The following is a 14,185-nucleotide window of genomic DNA, read 5'->3' as shown; positions in this document are numbered from 1 at the left end:
ATTTGGCTTTAAAAATGAGGAGGGTTCTTATAGGGTTGTTTTGTTTTGTTTGTCTTCAGAATTATTTTCTAAGTTCTGAGGTGATGCTTACAGCATGGTCAGACAGATGGCTGTGACACCACAAATAAGAGGATGGCACATCGTGACCTGAAGGAGCAGGAAATTTATAAGATGACCAAAGACTTGTAAAACTAATGATCACTTTTTGTCCAAGTTCAGCTATCTAAACAGTAGGATTCCTCTTTGAGCTAATTGTCTGAGTTCTTTGTACAGTTGGGGGAGGGGACAGATTTGAGAAGGCAACTCCATCCCCCTTTTGGGGGGGATCCTCCAGAATTCAGTCACACTGTAGCTGAGTGTAGGGTACAAGACTAAAGGTGTAAATGGAGTAAGTGGTGACAGTCCTCTCTCACTTGCAGGATAAGAGAGAGGCATAAAGAAAGAGAATTTGTGTTTTTAGACAGGGTGGGGTCTTACCCCAAGTATATCCTTTTATTAAATTCCAGATAGTTTACAGTTTGCATGTCTTTTGTCATGGTTCCTGCTCATCCTTGGTACAGTGACCCATCAGAAACACACGGGGTGTCTGTCATGGGCAGCCCTGGCTCTCCTCACAGAGCCCCCAGTGCTGCACCACAGCCCCTGGTGCCGCACCTGGGCACGGCCACCCCCTACACATGTGCTCCGAGTTTGTACAAAAAGGGGCTGATCGTACTCAATGATCAGCCCTTGTGTGAGCTCATGTGTGGAGTGATACTATGATACGGTATAAATTGCCAAGTATTCATTAGCATTAATGATGTATTTTAGGCAGTTCTTAGGGGATGGCAAATGTATTTGTTTAAATGGGTAAATGTAACAATTTGTGGTGCCTGATGGTTGGAGAGGAAAGCGACCAGCATGCTGCGAGAGGCAGCAGCTTGGAGCAGCCACCCCGCTGTGCTCTGGCCGTGGGCTCGTGGCGGGGTGGCGGCAGGGCCGCCTGCCGCGCGCCGCACGCTGACTGCCCGCTGTCTGCTCTGCTTGCAGCCCCCCGGCTGCCCCGACTACGCCATGCTCTCCTTCATGGGCGGCTTCCACGGAAGGACCCTGGGTAAGAAAAGCACTGCCGGCAACACATCCCTTGCTTTCCCTCCTCTCGGCTGCAGCAGTAACGGTCTTCTCACTGGAGTTTCTGAAAAGTGGTTTTTTCCTTAGACAAATGGTACCAGTGGAGCAGCTGTAGGTTTATTGAAGGTTTGCCTTGGAAGCCCCACCAGTATTGAGTGACAGTGGGAATTCATTTTACATTTTTTAAAAATATATTCTCAGAAGGTCTCTTACTTTCATTCTGAATCCAAGGTTTCCTGTCTATGCTAGTAAAAATCTAACTCCTGGGGTAAAATCACCACAATATGCAAACAAGATGTCACTCATTTTTACCATTTCATATTGGCTCAATCCTCTTCTAAACATGTTACCCAAGAGTGCTGCAATTCTGAGCTTTGTGAGCAGCTTTGGACAGGTGAAACCCATCTTGTCTGAGCAACCTCTTTCGATTGACAGAGGTTCCCCTGTTCTCCTGGAACAGTGCATGTGGAAACTGATGCTTAAAAGCTAGAGCAATCCACTTAAGCCTGACGAAATCCAATTACCCAGTATTGCAGAAAATAAAGTAAGAACATAGAGCAGTTAAGAGAATTCTACAGTCCTGGTGACAGGCAATTTTTCACCACTTCATAGTTTTTTTCCTGTATTGTTACTAGACGAGTATTATTTCAATTTTTGCTTTTCTGGGTTTAGGTTGCTTAGCTACAACTCACTCTAAAGCAGTTCACAAATTAGACATTCCATCGCTGGACTGGCCTATTGCTCCATTTCCAAGGCTAAAGTATCCTCTGGAAGACTTTGTGAAAGAGAATCAACAGGAAGAAGCCCGCTGTTTAGAGGAGGTAAAAAATTTGCTGGCAGCTTTCTGTTGGCTTTGGTTTGAAATAATGAATAGTGTTAGTAGGATTAGCTGCTTTTCACTAAAGCAGTGTTTTCAGGGATTGGAACAGCATGTGATTAAAACAGCATTCACTGTTGTTTACGGTCAGAAGTTTGTCCCTGCCTTTCAGAACAGCCAGCTTACTGTGAATTACAGGTCTACATGAATCATACCAAAGTGAAATTTCACATTCAAGAGAAGTTCGTTATATCACAGTGAACTTGTCTGCCAGATCTTGCAAAGGGACATGGACTAAGAGAGAGCACAGTGTGTATAATCCTCTGCAAAGAGAACCTGTAATGCTATTTCAGGTTTTGCAGCTTTTCTGGGGTAGCCTTCTGCCATAAAGCTCTGATCCTGCCTGTGGCTGCGGGGAGTGAGTGGGCAGGGACTCTGTGCCTTCCCTGGCCCAGGAGAAAGGAAAGGTGGGCAGAACAGTTTAAGGGAGGAAAACTGTCTCCAGGTACCAGAACCATGAGACTTCCTGTTGGGCTCGGTGGGATCCAGGATCTGTCACTTGCAAGGGCTCACTGCTGAGACGGTGGTGGGGAGCAAGGCATGGTGTGTCCTGTGACTGGAACTGAAGCAGTGCAGGGTTCGGAGCATCATAACCAACTGCAGAGGAGGGGGCCGTGGTGTGCTGGACGGAGCACAGCAGCACCCTGGATGGCTGCGCAGAGCTGGATCCAAGGGACTTCCTACTCAAACCTGCCTAACCTCAGAGAAAACAAAAATGCTTAGCAAATCGCTTCCCTGGGTTTGCTCCACAATAGCCTGGGGTGAGGGAATTGTGATGCAAAAAATCAATCCACAGACCTGAAGCATAAAAAGCTGAAGGTTCTGTGAAAGTCTGTGCATTGGCTTACTGGCACCCTTTGGAAACCCGTGCTTTATACAGCCTACACGGGTTGTGGGTCCTGAAAGCTGTGAGGGGTATTTCAGGTACAAATGACACTACTAATCGCAGCAACTGGCACTACAAGGGTAATTAAAACTTCTCTTGTGAGCCCCTTATCAGCAACAGGATTTCTGCACTATTTCATCTGATTAATTTTAAAGTATCTCAAGTGGGTGACTAGAAAAAGCAAATTTACTGGATTACCTTAATACATTAGCTGAGTTTTGTTTTCTGACACAAAATCTGTTTTCTTCTGTATTGCTTAGGTGGAATGACAGCAAAGGCATAGTAAGCTACAGTGCTTTCCACCATACTTACAGCTGAAATTTGCTAGAGCTTTCACACCATTGTAGGTAAATGTGCAAGTAGTTATAATGTGTTTAGGGTATGACTTAGGCATTATTCAGGAACAAGAGGGCAATGTTAAATGCAGGAGAAAGTACTTGTTAATTCCTTGCGCTTCCTGACACCTTTATAGCCAGGAATGTCTGTGAAAAGTTGAAGTTCTGTAGCTGAGATTTAATCTTTTTGGGAGGAAATATGCAAGTGTCCTGAAGGGAGAATGTACCATAAATGTTTGATTTATAGGTGGAAGACCTGATTGTAAAGTACAGGAAAAAGAAGAAGATTGTGGCTGGAATCATTATAGAACCAATACAGTCAGAGGGTGGGGACAACCATGCTTCAGACGACTTCTTCAGAAAGCTACGAGACATTGCCAGAAAGGTAATAAAATATTTCACTGTTTACTCAGTGGTAGCTAAACATGCAAATACTTCCTGGTGTCTCCAAAGGCCTTCCCCCTGCCCCAGGCACTTTGAGAGCTTCACAGGCCTCCTTAGTAGCAGCTGGGGTAGTCACGTACATGTATTCAGATACAAGCAATCCCCTGTCAGCACAGTATTTTCCATTCAATGCACGCCTAGTTGTCTCCTCAGTCCAATAAATCTTCTGATGCCTGAGAGAGAAATTACTCTGATTCATTAACTATGGATTTTGCAGTAGTGTTCTTTAAATGATAATACCAATTTGTTGAGGGGGTTCAAACAAAGAGGCAGGTTTGGAAAAGGGTAATTTTTTGTTGAAATACTTGTTTTTAATTGTAAAAAAAAAAAGCTGAAACACAAATTGAGTCCAACTGTAGTGCTGATGTTCCAGTGAAACGATGAAAAGGACAGATGTCTTGATACTTGGAATGTGAAGTTACCCGTTTAGAAGTGATGACCCTCCATAAGACCTGCTCTGTGCTTTTTTCACCCTCAAAACATTTGTGTGCTTGCAGAGAAGCACGCAGGTGACATTTGGAAAACTGTTCTGCCATGAGAAAAAGCAGCTTTTCCCATTGTTAACAGCTGCTCGTGCAAGCGTGATACAGTAAAAGTGAAATGAAAAGGTTTGCCTTGTCTAAAACAAGATGCTGCCAAAAGTACTTACCAATCGTTTTTAATTACAGTATCATGGTATAGCTTGATCTCCCTGTCCGAAAGTTTCAACAAAATAGTCCTTCACATAACAAAACCATGTTGCCAGCTAAAATGAGTAGCTCTTTCAGCAGACTCATCTGAAAAGGCGGCTCCTCCAGGATCATTTTAGGCCCCTAGACTGAACAGGTCATGCTTGCTGGTATTGCCTTTGTGCCACAAATGCCTGACTCAGATTGAAGACAGACACTGCTTATTTAAAACTAACAAAACTCCTAGAAATGATGTTCTACTTTCCTCAGGGGCTTTGAAAATCCCACCTAGACTCCTCCCAGATGTTTTTAGGTATCTGTAAAAATGTTGAAGACTATATAAAAACCATGCTTTGTGAATTTAGGTAGAAAATACATTTCTAGCACCTTTCTGAAAAAATAGCTGAATTTTTCACTGTGAAATCTAATGCGCAGTCAGTGGTATTGGTATGGGGGTTGAGGAGGGGAGATCTGGAGCAGTGAAGGGAGAGGAAGGAGGGGTGGTGCATGTAATTGGCTTGTATTTATCTGTTCACTAAGAGAGGTATTTTTGTTTTGGAAATGAGGGCTCACATTCCCTGCTCCTTACATCTGTCTCTGCAGCATGGCTGTGCGTTCTTGGTGGATGAGGTGCAGACAGGAGGTGGCTGCACAGGAAAATTCTGGGCACATGAACACTGGGGCCTGGATGACCCAGCTGATGTCGTGACATTCAGTAAGAAGATGATGACAGGAGGATTTTTCCACAAAGAGGAGTTCAGGCCAAATGCTGTAAGATTTTCAATGAAACTTGAACTCTGTGTTAGTTGGTGACCCATGAGGAACTGTCATGTCCATGGAAGAGCTTTCCTTCGGTAATGCAGGTTCAGCCAGATGGAGCTGCCAGTTCATAGATACTTGATTCGTGCTTACACAAGAGTTGTTGTCACTTCTTCACTGTTACTCCAGTTGCTGTCAGTCACAAAGGTCATAAAGCTGGTGGGAGTGGAGAACTGGGTTTCGCCTAATGAACTGACCCTCAGTACAAAATCCAACCACTGACACCTTTTTCCGTAGGACAACTTGGTATCTTTAGAGCTTGTATGTCAGAATTACAGATTCTGTCAGCAAGATTTCTTCTTCACATTAATGACAGATGTAATAAATGAAAAAAAAAATTAAGGGGGAGAACATAAAGCTCGAATGTAAAACCTGTATAGATGATGGTGGTTTCCATGTCATCTGTTGCCGTGTTTCAGTGAGATGTCAGAGCAGCAAGGCAGAATGCACTAAATTTGTAGCATGAAGTAGTTGCCCTTTGTTTGTGCTCAGCAGGGCAGCTGTATTTTGCTCTTACAACAAAAAAAGGGGGTTGGTGAGATCAGTGCATGCTTTTTCATACACCAGTTTGCATTACTGGTTTGATGGCTTGCTTTTCTTTATTATAGTGGTTTGTCTGCTAACATGTTCCACAACTCTCTTCCCATGCTTTCCCAAGCCCTATCGGATTTTTAATACCTGGCTTGGAGATCCATCCAAGAACCTTATGCTTGCTGAAGTCATTAAGGTTATTAAAAGAGAAGACCTTCTAAACAATGCAACCCATGCTGGGAAAGCACTACTGACTGGGCTGCTGGATTTACAGGTAAACATCTGGAAGGATTATAGATAAGAAGGGGAAATTTGCTCATCAGGTAGGATCTGACCTCATCCAGTTTAAATACTTGGACTGAGGAACTCCAGCTGGGGACTAAACCATAATCATAACTTGCTGGTTTAGGTACTTCTATGCAAGCCTTGAATAACTGTGTCCCATTGGAATTGAAGAACACTTTCTTTTACTGACTTAAGAATGCTGGTTTAATGTACCTTAATGCAATATAAAGGGTGACCCCCCAAAATATTTGAAGGTATGAACTGCAGCTAGTTAAATTTTGCTAGAAGTCTCTGTTACCACAAGTAGCTAGTATTTCATTCGCCCAAAAGTTCTTTTTAAAGGAAAGTGCCTTCATATTTTGTTACAATTCCACTGGGCTGTTGAAACAAGAAAACTGTAGCTTTCCCTTGACTAAGGGAAATTCCTCACAGCTTCAACTACGGAGCTGCACATGAGAAGGAAAGTCAGACAGGCATTTAAGAGTAGGCTTGCAGATGCTTGCCTCCCAAAAGGCATTTTGTGCAGGATAAACCCACACACAGTCTCTGCTCTCTCCACAATCTCAAGGCATAGCAGGCAGGAGAACACAACAAATTGTATTACTCATACTTTGTGGAGGGCCAGAATACAACTAGTACTATCCAAAGGTTGCTCTTATATACGATGAGGATTGTAATTGGTAGTAAGTGAAGCAGGTACTACTAGCAAGGGTCTTATACAGCATAAGAATGAGCTGGTATCTAGCCCCATTCCAGACTATTTATGCTCAGGTTTTCCTGGAGTGAATTTTAGATGTAAGGTGCTTAACGCTCACTTCAGGAAGTGCCAAGTAAGATTCTACTTGACCCAGCTCAGGGGTGCAAATTCATTCTCACTTCCTGCTCAAACGTTTATCTGCTTTGTGAGGGAGAGACCCAGCCTGCTGTTGGGCTCTGCAGTCTGTGGCTGGGCAGACCTTGGTCAGCAAGGGGTGAGCAGGACACCAGGTTATGTGGGAAATCCAGCCTGTGCAACAGCCCTGCTCCAGCAGGTTTCCACACAGCAGAATGCCCGGCCGGGCAGAGCGGAGCTGGGCACCAGGGGCCCTCTGGTGCAGCGGCCCCCGTGCACACTTCCTCCTCTCTTTGCAGGCTCGTTACCCCCATCTTATCAGCAGAGTGAGAGGAAGAGGAACATTCTGTTCATTTGACACTCCAAGTGATGCAACTAGAAACAAGTTAATTACAATAGCCAGAAACAAAGGTAAGAAGGTCTGCGTGTGTGGATTAGCTTCAAATGACAAACAGTAGCATATGTGATGCTTTAACTCTTCCTTTTTCGTATGGTGTATGTGTACTACAATACCAGAGGACAGAAATGAAATGATGAACAAAGATGGATTTAGACTTCTCTGGAAATACTTGTGTTTTCAGAGACATCAGACCATTCCGTTGCACGGTGTGTACATCTACCTTTCTCTGTGGGTGTAACATTACTGGAAGAGATCTACGTAGGGCATGAGTTTTTGTGACATCACATTCATACTGCCCTGCAGTAACCTCAGGTGCACCTAGGGATGGTTTACTTCAGGAACAGATCAGGGAAATTAGAGGAAAGTTAATGTAACTGTCACTCAGGAAAACACAGGGAGAAAAACTATGAGTTTTATGGAATACCTAATAGTGAACTATAATGAGTTGCCTAAAATTGGCCCAGATCTACATCATCCCTCTTTTACTGCAGAACTCTTGCTGTAACAAGTTCAGGCATCAGGAGGGGAATTTAACTGTGTGGGCCCTGGGTTTGCTGCTGTCAGTTTTTGCCATTACTCGTTATCTCTTGAAAGAAGCAGGCATGATGCATCCAAACTATAGTGAAACCAAAATTTTAGAATGTAAAAGATATTGATATTTTTTGTTCTTGGAAACTGAGCCAGCAGGGAGAGAAGGCAAGCAGTTTGTTTCATGGTAAACTGAGGCTATGCTTAGAGGCAAAGTAAGCTCAGCTCAATAGTACAGATCTTCGTTGCCCACAGACGTTTCAAAGAAATAATTGATTAAGGCATAAAAATAATACCATGCATTTAAAGTACTGCAGGAAGAAGTCTGCCAGCACTGAGATATTTTAACTTTTTGTAATTAAAACTGAAGTGTTTTAAAAACAAAATTGCAAAGAAACTACTGTGTCTTGTTCTGGCACTGAGGTACTTAACCAGTCGAGTGTTGCAGCTTTTCGGATGCTGTTTGAGCTCTGCGCTGGGTGGAGTCTTTCCACTGGCTTTGGGGTTAGTCCCAGCATTCCCCTGTTTCAGAGGACAGCTGCAGGCACCGGCAGTGTTCCTCTGAGCTGCTGGGAGGCTTGAGGCCCCTTGGCACCACTGAGCAGTGCTGCATCACTGTGTGGTTAGCACTGATTTGGGGAGCTTCTGCTGCCCCTCCGCAGTGAGTGAGCCTCATTTGGAGACCTGCGTTACCTGGATATTTGTCAAAGATGGCAATGACTAGAGGACGTATTCTGTTCTCGTTTTAGGTGTTGTGCTGGGAGGCTGCGGCGACAGATCAATTCGTTTTCGTCCAACACTGATCTTCAAGGATCATCACGCACACCTCTTTCTGAACATTTTCAGTGACATCTTAGCAAACTTCAAGTAAAAAGCAGTTCCCTCACACTGAACAGCTGATTATGAAATTAGTTTGCATTAATTCATGTCTTCTCTACTTAAAAGATAACTGTAAAGTCATAGACTAAGGTTTGTGTTCTGTCTGTAATCCTGCCCAAGGCAAGCTGCTCCATGCAAACTCGACCCAGGCAGAGCGGTGGTACTGGTCACCAGCAGGTACCCACAGCTGTCCCACACTGTGCATTTGTAGGAGCTGTGGCCCTCCATCTTCTGGCTTGGGCCATATCAATTGCAGAGTCCTCTCTACATTCATGGCCCTGACTATCTGATTGTCTAAATATGACCTGGTACAGTCCGTTTTCACAGCTAATCCCAGCGGATTTACTCTCGTGTCCAGAAGCAGCAACAAGTACAGCATAACACTTAAAGCCACACACCTGCCATACAGAACGTGCCACTCTCTAATGGTAGCTGGAATAAAATCGGTGTTTCAAGGAAAGCTCTGCTTTCCACCACTGCCATGTATGGTATTTTACAGAATAGCTTCCAGCTGTATTCCCTTGAATACAGACGTCTGCCCCACCAACTGGATCAGGATGCCATCAGCTACTCTGTGCCCAGCCTTCAGCCTCCCACCCTGCTTCAGAGGCACTAATGCACCCAGCCACAGGTGCAGCGCTCTAAGTGGAACTGAAGTACTTTTTTCCTCATCCTGGATTTTAAAACTTTTGACTTCTCTTACAATCAGACTTGTACAGAGAAAACTATACCCTGCAGTATGTAACTTGACAGAGCTTAGAGAATCATGTGAAGCACATTATTTCCACCTGTCAGCCATCTAGGATGATTTGATGTTTTACCATCTGCCTGTAACACACAATAGCCATTAATTTATCTATTACAAGTTCTACATGAATACTGAGGTATTTTGTAAAACTACAGCAGAACTGCTTGACCTTAGCCATTACCTGACATCAGAGCCGCTACAGTGAAGGCCTAGTTCTAATTGCACACTTATAATGCAAAGTAATTCTATTTTTGTTCTAATAGTTTATTCTAAATCATTCACATTTCAGAGATCTTCTAGAAAGCCACAGGATCAAAAAGTGTCAATAGTTCATTAATTTGTTTCTCTTCAGAGAATTGAGACATCTCTTTACTATGTGCTCTTTGCTGTTTGCTTAAGGCTGACTTGAACGAGGTCTGGTGCCTTTTTTTTTTTTTCTTGGCTAGCAAGCATCTGAATTTTGCTTACTAAGTTTAACTTTATGTTGTGCACCAAAAACCAGGGACCACAGTGGACTTTACAGTCGCCCTATTAGGATCTGACCACAATTTTTAAGTACATAATAAGAGACAGAGCACAGCTACCAAAATGTGAAAGGTTTCTTACCTGCTTTGAGAAGCGTTAATCATGTTTTTCCCAACTTGAGTGCTGGTATTGGGAAACTCAAGTACGCTCACTTCTGCTAGCTTAAAAATAATACCTCTGTAAACCTCTCTACAGAAACCAGAATTCTGGTACCAGCTGGTCAGAACCTGAGCAGGTTTTTGAACAGAGGCTGTAGAAGTTGGGGGGAAGGACTGGTAAACTGGTGTTCAACAAAACCTCACTGTCATCGCTGTCCTCGTAAGCATATTATCAGCAAGAGGAGAGTCAAACCAAGAACTGTATCCGACAGCATTTTGGGAATTACTTTGTTCAACATATCAGTGCAGTAGTTTTAGTAAATGTCTCTAGCAAGTCTTGTACTTTTACAGAAGCAAAGGTCCAGTAAGTTGAAGTCTTACCACATCTTCACTTTTATTATGAATACTCTAGGTGTTTTTATAATTTTTACTGACACTCAGTAACTGTATAATTGTGTACAACATGTTGATGAAATCATGTTAGAGAATACATAGAAAGCACTGCAGCCGAAGCATATAAAGTTAATATTGTTTACAGCATACTGTGGACAGTGCCAAATAAATGTTTAAACAAATACTTAACTACACGTCATGGTGTAACTAGTAACTGTGCACAGATTCATAACGAATGACATCTCATGTGTAATCAATATTATTAAATAAAATATTTATAATTGAACTTCTCCAGGGCTTTTTATTTTACACCTAGTACATGTCTAAACTGAATCATTAGTGCATATTAAATACATTCTTATGAAGATAAGCCTCCAAAAAACATGGTGTATGCATACAGTCCACTGTATTTTGCTGCCGTGGTGTTTAAGCCAAGGACCATTTCTCTTTTCCTTTCGATATTGCTGTACCACACACTATCGGCCAAAATTTAAACTAGTGGAGCCCCCATTAGGAAAAGTTCAACACGAATAAATAGTAAATCAGGGTTAGTCCGTGCACTTAAACAGCGACTTTACTTACCTGTATCTGCTGCTCTGCCAAGAGACAGAGGTTTCAATACACGTGAGGAAGAAACAGGGAAAAGAACACTCCAAACTTCTCTACTGGTGGGGGTCAGTTTATTCGCCAGTTTCAAATGAAGCAGCAGCTAGAAGAGCAGTGTAAGGAGTTAACTTGCTTCTGACAATTCAAAAAAAGTTTTACATGTTACAAGTGATCAGGTTTGATTCTTTCCCGGGTTTAAATCCTGCTCTTCCTTTCTACTGAGGTTTTGGTTTTAGAAAAGAATGAGTCACACTAACACCACAGCTAAGACCACTGTCCTTCACAGACATGGGTGCTGAGGTGGCCAACCCTGCAAGTTCAACAGAATACAAAGTACACATATTTTCAGCCTTAATTCAACACAGCTTTTAGATGTCTTACCTTTTTTCATTCTAGGTAAACCCAGATTGGAGGAGTGGGGAGTGGAAAGTGTAGTTGGCAACAGAGCTTTTGATGTTCAAATATGCTCAAATCAGTAAACACACCAAGGGACACAGATGACTTGTTTCCCAGGCTATATGGTAATCTTCACAGAAGATGGTTTAATTCACATAGCCTAAGATAATTTTGGTAACGTTTACTGAAGCTTTTGCAACTCAAGTGTTACAGCATTGATTAAACATCATTTTGCACATACAAAACAAACACGAATATATGCCAAGAAGGACAAGTAGTTCCAAATTTTCAGATGATCATTAGGATCCAAACTGACCAAGGATCACAGACTGTCCCTGTAATTCACAGCACCATCGTTTAGGTATGTTTTTCCTTTTCCAATGGGAAAGCAATTTCTATGAGAGGCTCCTGAAATGCTGTCCCAGTCTCTAACTTACCCTTACAGCTGAACTGTCAACATGGACCCTTGCTTTGCTCCGTTAGGTTCACATCCTGGAAGTCCTTGCCAAGAGACCCCACACACCTCACGCCTTTTATACCTTCTTGCCAGTTATCTTGATTCCATTAATGCATGAGCATGTCTCTCTCATATCCAGCGTTATTATATGTAGGTATAAGACAAGTTTCAATTTCGAAAGGCTTCCCAGTCAACCTAAAATTCACTAAAAGAAACAATTAATTTAAAGTGAGCATGCTCTGGTAGAGTTAGTGCATGTCACTCCAAGAGTTCTTCCTGTTTCAAAACAATCTAAGAGGCCAGCTGAAGCAGTCAGGGTCAGCATCGGTAACTCGGCCTCCTACTGCACCTTCCCAGGGGGACAGTTCAGTCTCAGAGCTGCTGGCGACACTGCACCATGCACATCACTGACTGCGACACGGAACTGACACTGCTCGCACCTTAAGCTGCAAAGACATTTAGTCTGTTGGATTGTTCTTTACCATTTTTACGTTCTACACTGAGTGCACTTACTGGCAGGCTTTGCATAGTAAAATGACAGAAGTATGTCAGTTTGGTAAACTAATTAAACGTCACACAATAAGCACAATGAACACGCAACATGGAAAATCACTTGAAATTAGCTGATGTATCACTCAAGTTCTCCAAATATTTGACTAAACTTCTGTCTGTCTACAATCTGGCCAAACTTAATTGTAAAATATAAAATATCTGTACTATTATAGCGTTTGAACTGAAGAAGTAGCTCCCTCTTGCTATCTCCAACTTCATCCAAAGTCATCACTGACTCTGTGGGGCAGTAAATGTCGTTCCGTCTTCCCCAAAATGTCAAGTGGGCCACTTTGACAGTACGGCCAGTTTCATTTAAGTAGATTAATCCAATAATTCGTCTGAAAAAGTAGCTCATACCATACAGCATTGCACCAGCAAAGACCGCAATGCCAGTTGTATATAAGAAGATATTCAGAGAAACCTGGTCTTGCAGATAGAGGTAGCAGATGGGCGGCAGCATGACCATGGTGGTGGCAGTCTGTAACAGCTTCAGCCTGGACAGTACCCGGCAGTACTTAATCCCCGGAAACCTGTAGACCAGCTTGAACTCTTCTGTTTTCTCATCCACAGCCTTTTGTTGGACCACAGCAGCAGGGGCTGAATGGCACAGACGCACAGATGGCTCTTGCTGTCTCCTGAGATGATTATGAACACCATTAACTCGCTGGCTTTGTGACTGCAAACACTCCCATGTACCCAAAGAACAGGGTGGGCGAACATCTTCCTTTATCCATGGCCTTGTCCAGAGCTCCTTTTGTAGACATCTCCCAAAAGATGGTGCCAAGCAGACTTTAGTCCGAATTCTGCAGAGCCTAGCCTATAAGGAAATATTCCCACAGGTCATCACTTGAGTGTTCTTTATAACTGAATCACATTAAACTCAGTCTGTTCCTTAGGCACTTAAAGACAGGAAGCATAAGCCCCAGCTCACTGTAACCTTATACTTAAAACTAGTGTTACATTAGGAAACTGGTATTCGTGCTCGCATCCCTCCCTGCAGACGAAGAGGGAAAATACTTCTGATAACACAGCTGATGAGAGCACAGCCGGCTTTACTGAACGCAGCCTTGCGGCATCCCCTGCCTCCTTCGGGGCAGCATCGACGCGAACGCAGCAGCACCACAGGTTACTTCTAAGTGAAGAGGGGAAGAGAGCCTGGGGCTGCTAGGCAGCGAAACGTTAAATAACCGTCTCCGTGACAATTTCAGGGAAACGGAAAGAAGTGGACTAAGCCCGATGAAGGGGAGGAGAGCGTGAGCAACCCGAAGCAGGAGAGCGGGCAGCAGGCAGTGGGGAGCCACGCGCTGCCGGCCCGCTGCAGCACACCCGCCGCCGCCGGGCGGTGCGAGGCCAAGCCCTGCCGCGGGCGGCGGCGCTCACGGCCCGGGAGCCACCGCTCGGGAGCCCGCCGGGGGCCAGCTCCGGGCCTGGCGGGACGGCGAACGCGGCGCACGGGCCCGCCAGCTCCCGGCCCCGCCGCCGGCACGGCGCTGCCGCGGGCGCCGCCCGCCCTCCCCGGGGCCCTCGCTCGGCCGTTACGCGCCGCGCGCGGGGCCCGCCGCTCCCCACAGAGGCGGCCGCAGCCGCTCGCGGCCCACACGTGCTGCCGGCGCCCCACGGGCGGCCCCGGGGCACGGGAAGAGGAGGGGAAGGAGGGGAAGGCGGGGGCAGCCCCCCCCCGGCGGCAGGGCCCCCCCCCGGCGCCGCGCCCGCGCCGCTCACCATCGCCACGGCCCCGCCGGCCTCCGCGCCGCCACCTCCAGCCGCCGCGCGGCGCCTCCCGCGAGCGCCCCCGCGCGGCCCGGCGGCAGGGGAC

The 14,185-nt window shown here is 44.9% G+C and overlaps 2 protein-coding genes across 5 annotated transcripts in view; one reads left to right on the top strand and one right to left on the bottom strand.

The window, feature by feature from the left end:
• Window positions 1-10,644, top strand: part of LOC141930055 (4-aminobutyrate aminotransferase, mitochondrial) — a 57,995-nt gene extending 47,351 nt beyond the window's left edge. For all 3 annotated transcript variants that reach the window (XM_074840357.1, XM_074840359.1, XM_074840358.1), the window contains exons 10-16: window positions 1,030-1,093; window positions 1,783-1,931; window positions 3,456-3,593; window positions 4,924-5,091; window positions 5,798-5,944; window positions 7,087-7,198; window positions 8,465-10,644. In XM_074840357.1, coding sequence (XP_074696458.1) covers window positions 1,030-1,093; window positions 1,783-1,931; window positions 3,456-3,593; window positions 4,924-5,091; window positions 5,798-5,944; window positions 7,087-7,198; window positions 8,465-8,586 — 900 coding nt within the window. In that variant the 3' untranslated portion in view covers window positions 8,587-10,644. The remainder of the gene's footprint in view (window positions 1-1,029; window positions 1,094-1,782; window positions 1,932-3,455; window positions 3,594-4,923; window positions 5,092-5,797; window positions 5,945-7,086; window positions 7,199-8,464) is intronic.
• On the bottom strand, window positions 10,335-14,174 carry TMEM186 (transmembrane protein 186). 2 transcript variants are annotated; one of them, XR_012625191.1, is made up of 3 exons: window positions 14,092-14,174; window positions 11,798-13,186; window positions 10,335-11,067 (listed from the first exon to the last, which is right to left on the bottom strand). XR_012625191.1 is itself a non-coding variant. In XM_074840360.1 (2 exons), exons 1-2 carry the CDS (start codon window positions 14,092-14,094, stop codon window positions 12,449-12,451), a joined length of 741 nt encoding a protein of 246 aa, XP_074696461.1. In that variant the 5' UTR covers window positions 14,095-14,174; the 3' UTR covers window positions 11,527-12,448. The 2 variants fall into 2 exon arrangements, 1 of the variants encoding a protein (XP_074696461.1); XM_074840360.1 differs by lacking the exon at window positions 10,335-11,067 and having other exon boundaries at window positions 11,527-13,186.
• Window positions 14,175-14,185: the final 11 nt, after the last annotated feature.

The sequence above is a fragment of the Strix aluco genome, chromosome 15, assembly GCF_031877795.1.
Source record: "Strix aluco isolate bStrAlu1 chromosome 15, bStrAlu1.hap1, whole genome shotgun sequence".
NCBI classification, from domain to species: Eukaryota; Metazoa; Chordata; class Aves; order Strigiformes; family Strigidae; genus Strix; species Strix aluco.
Note: the sequence above shows the minus strand (reverse complement) of the source record. Positions and strands in the feature narration are given on the sequence as shown.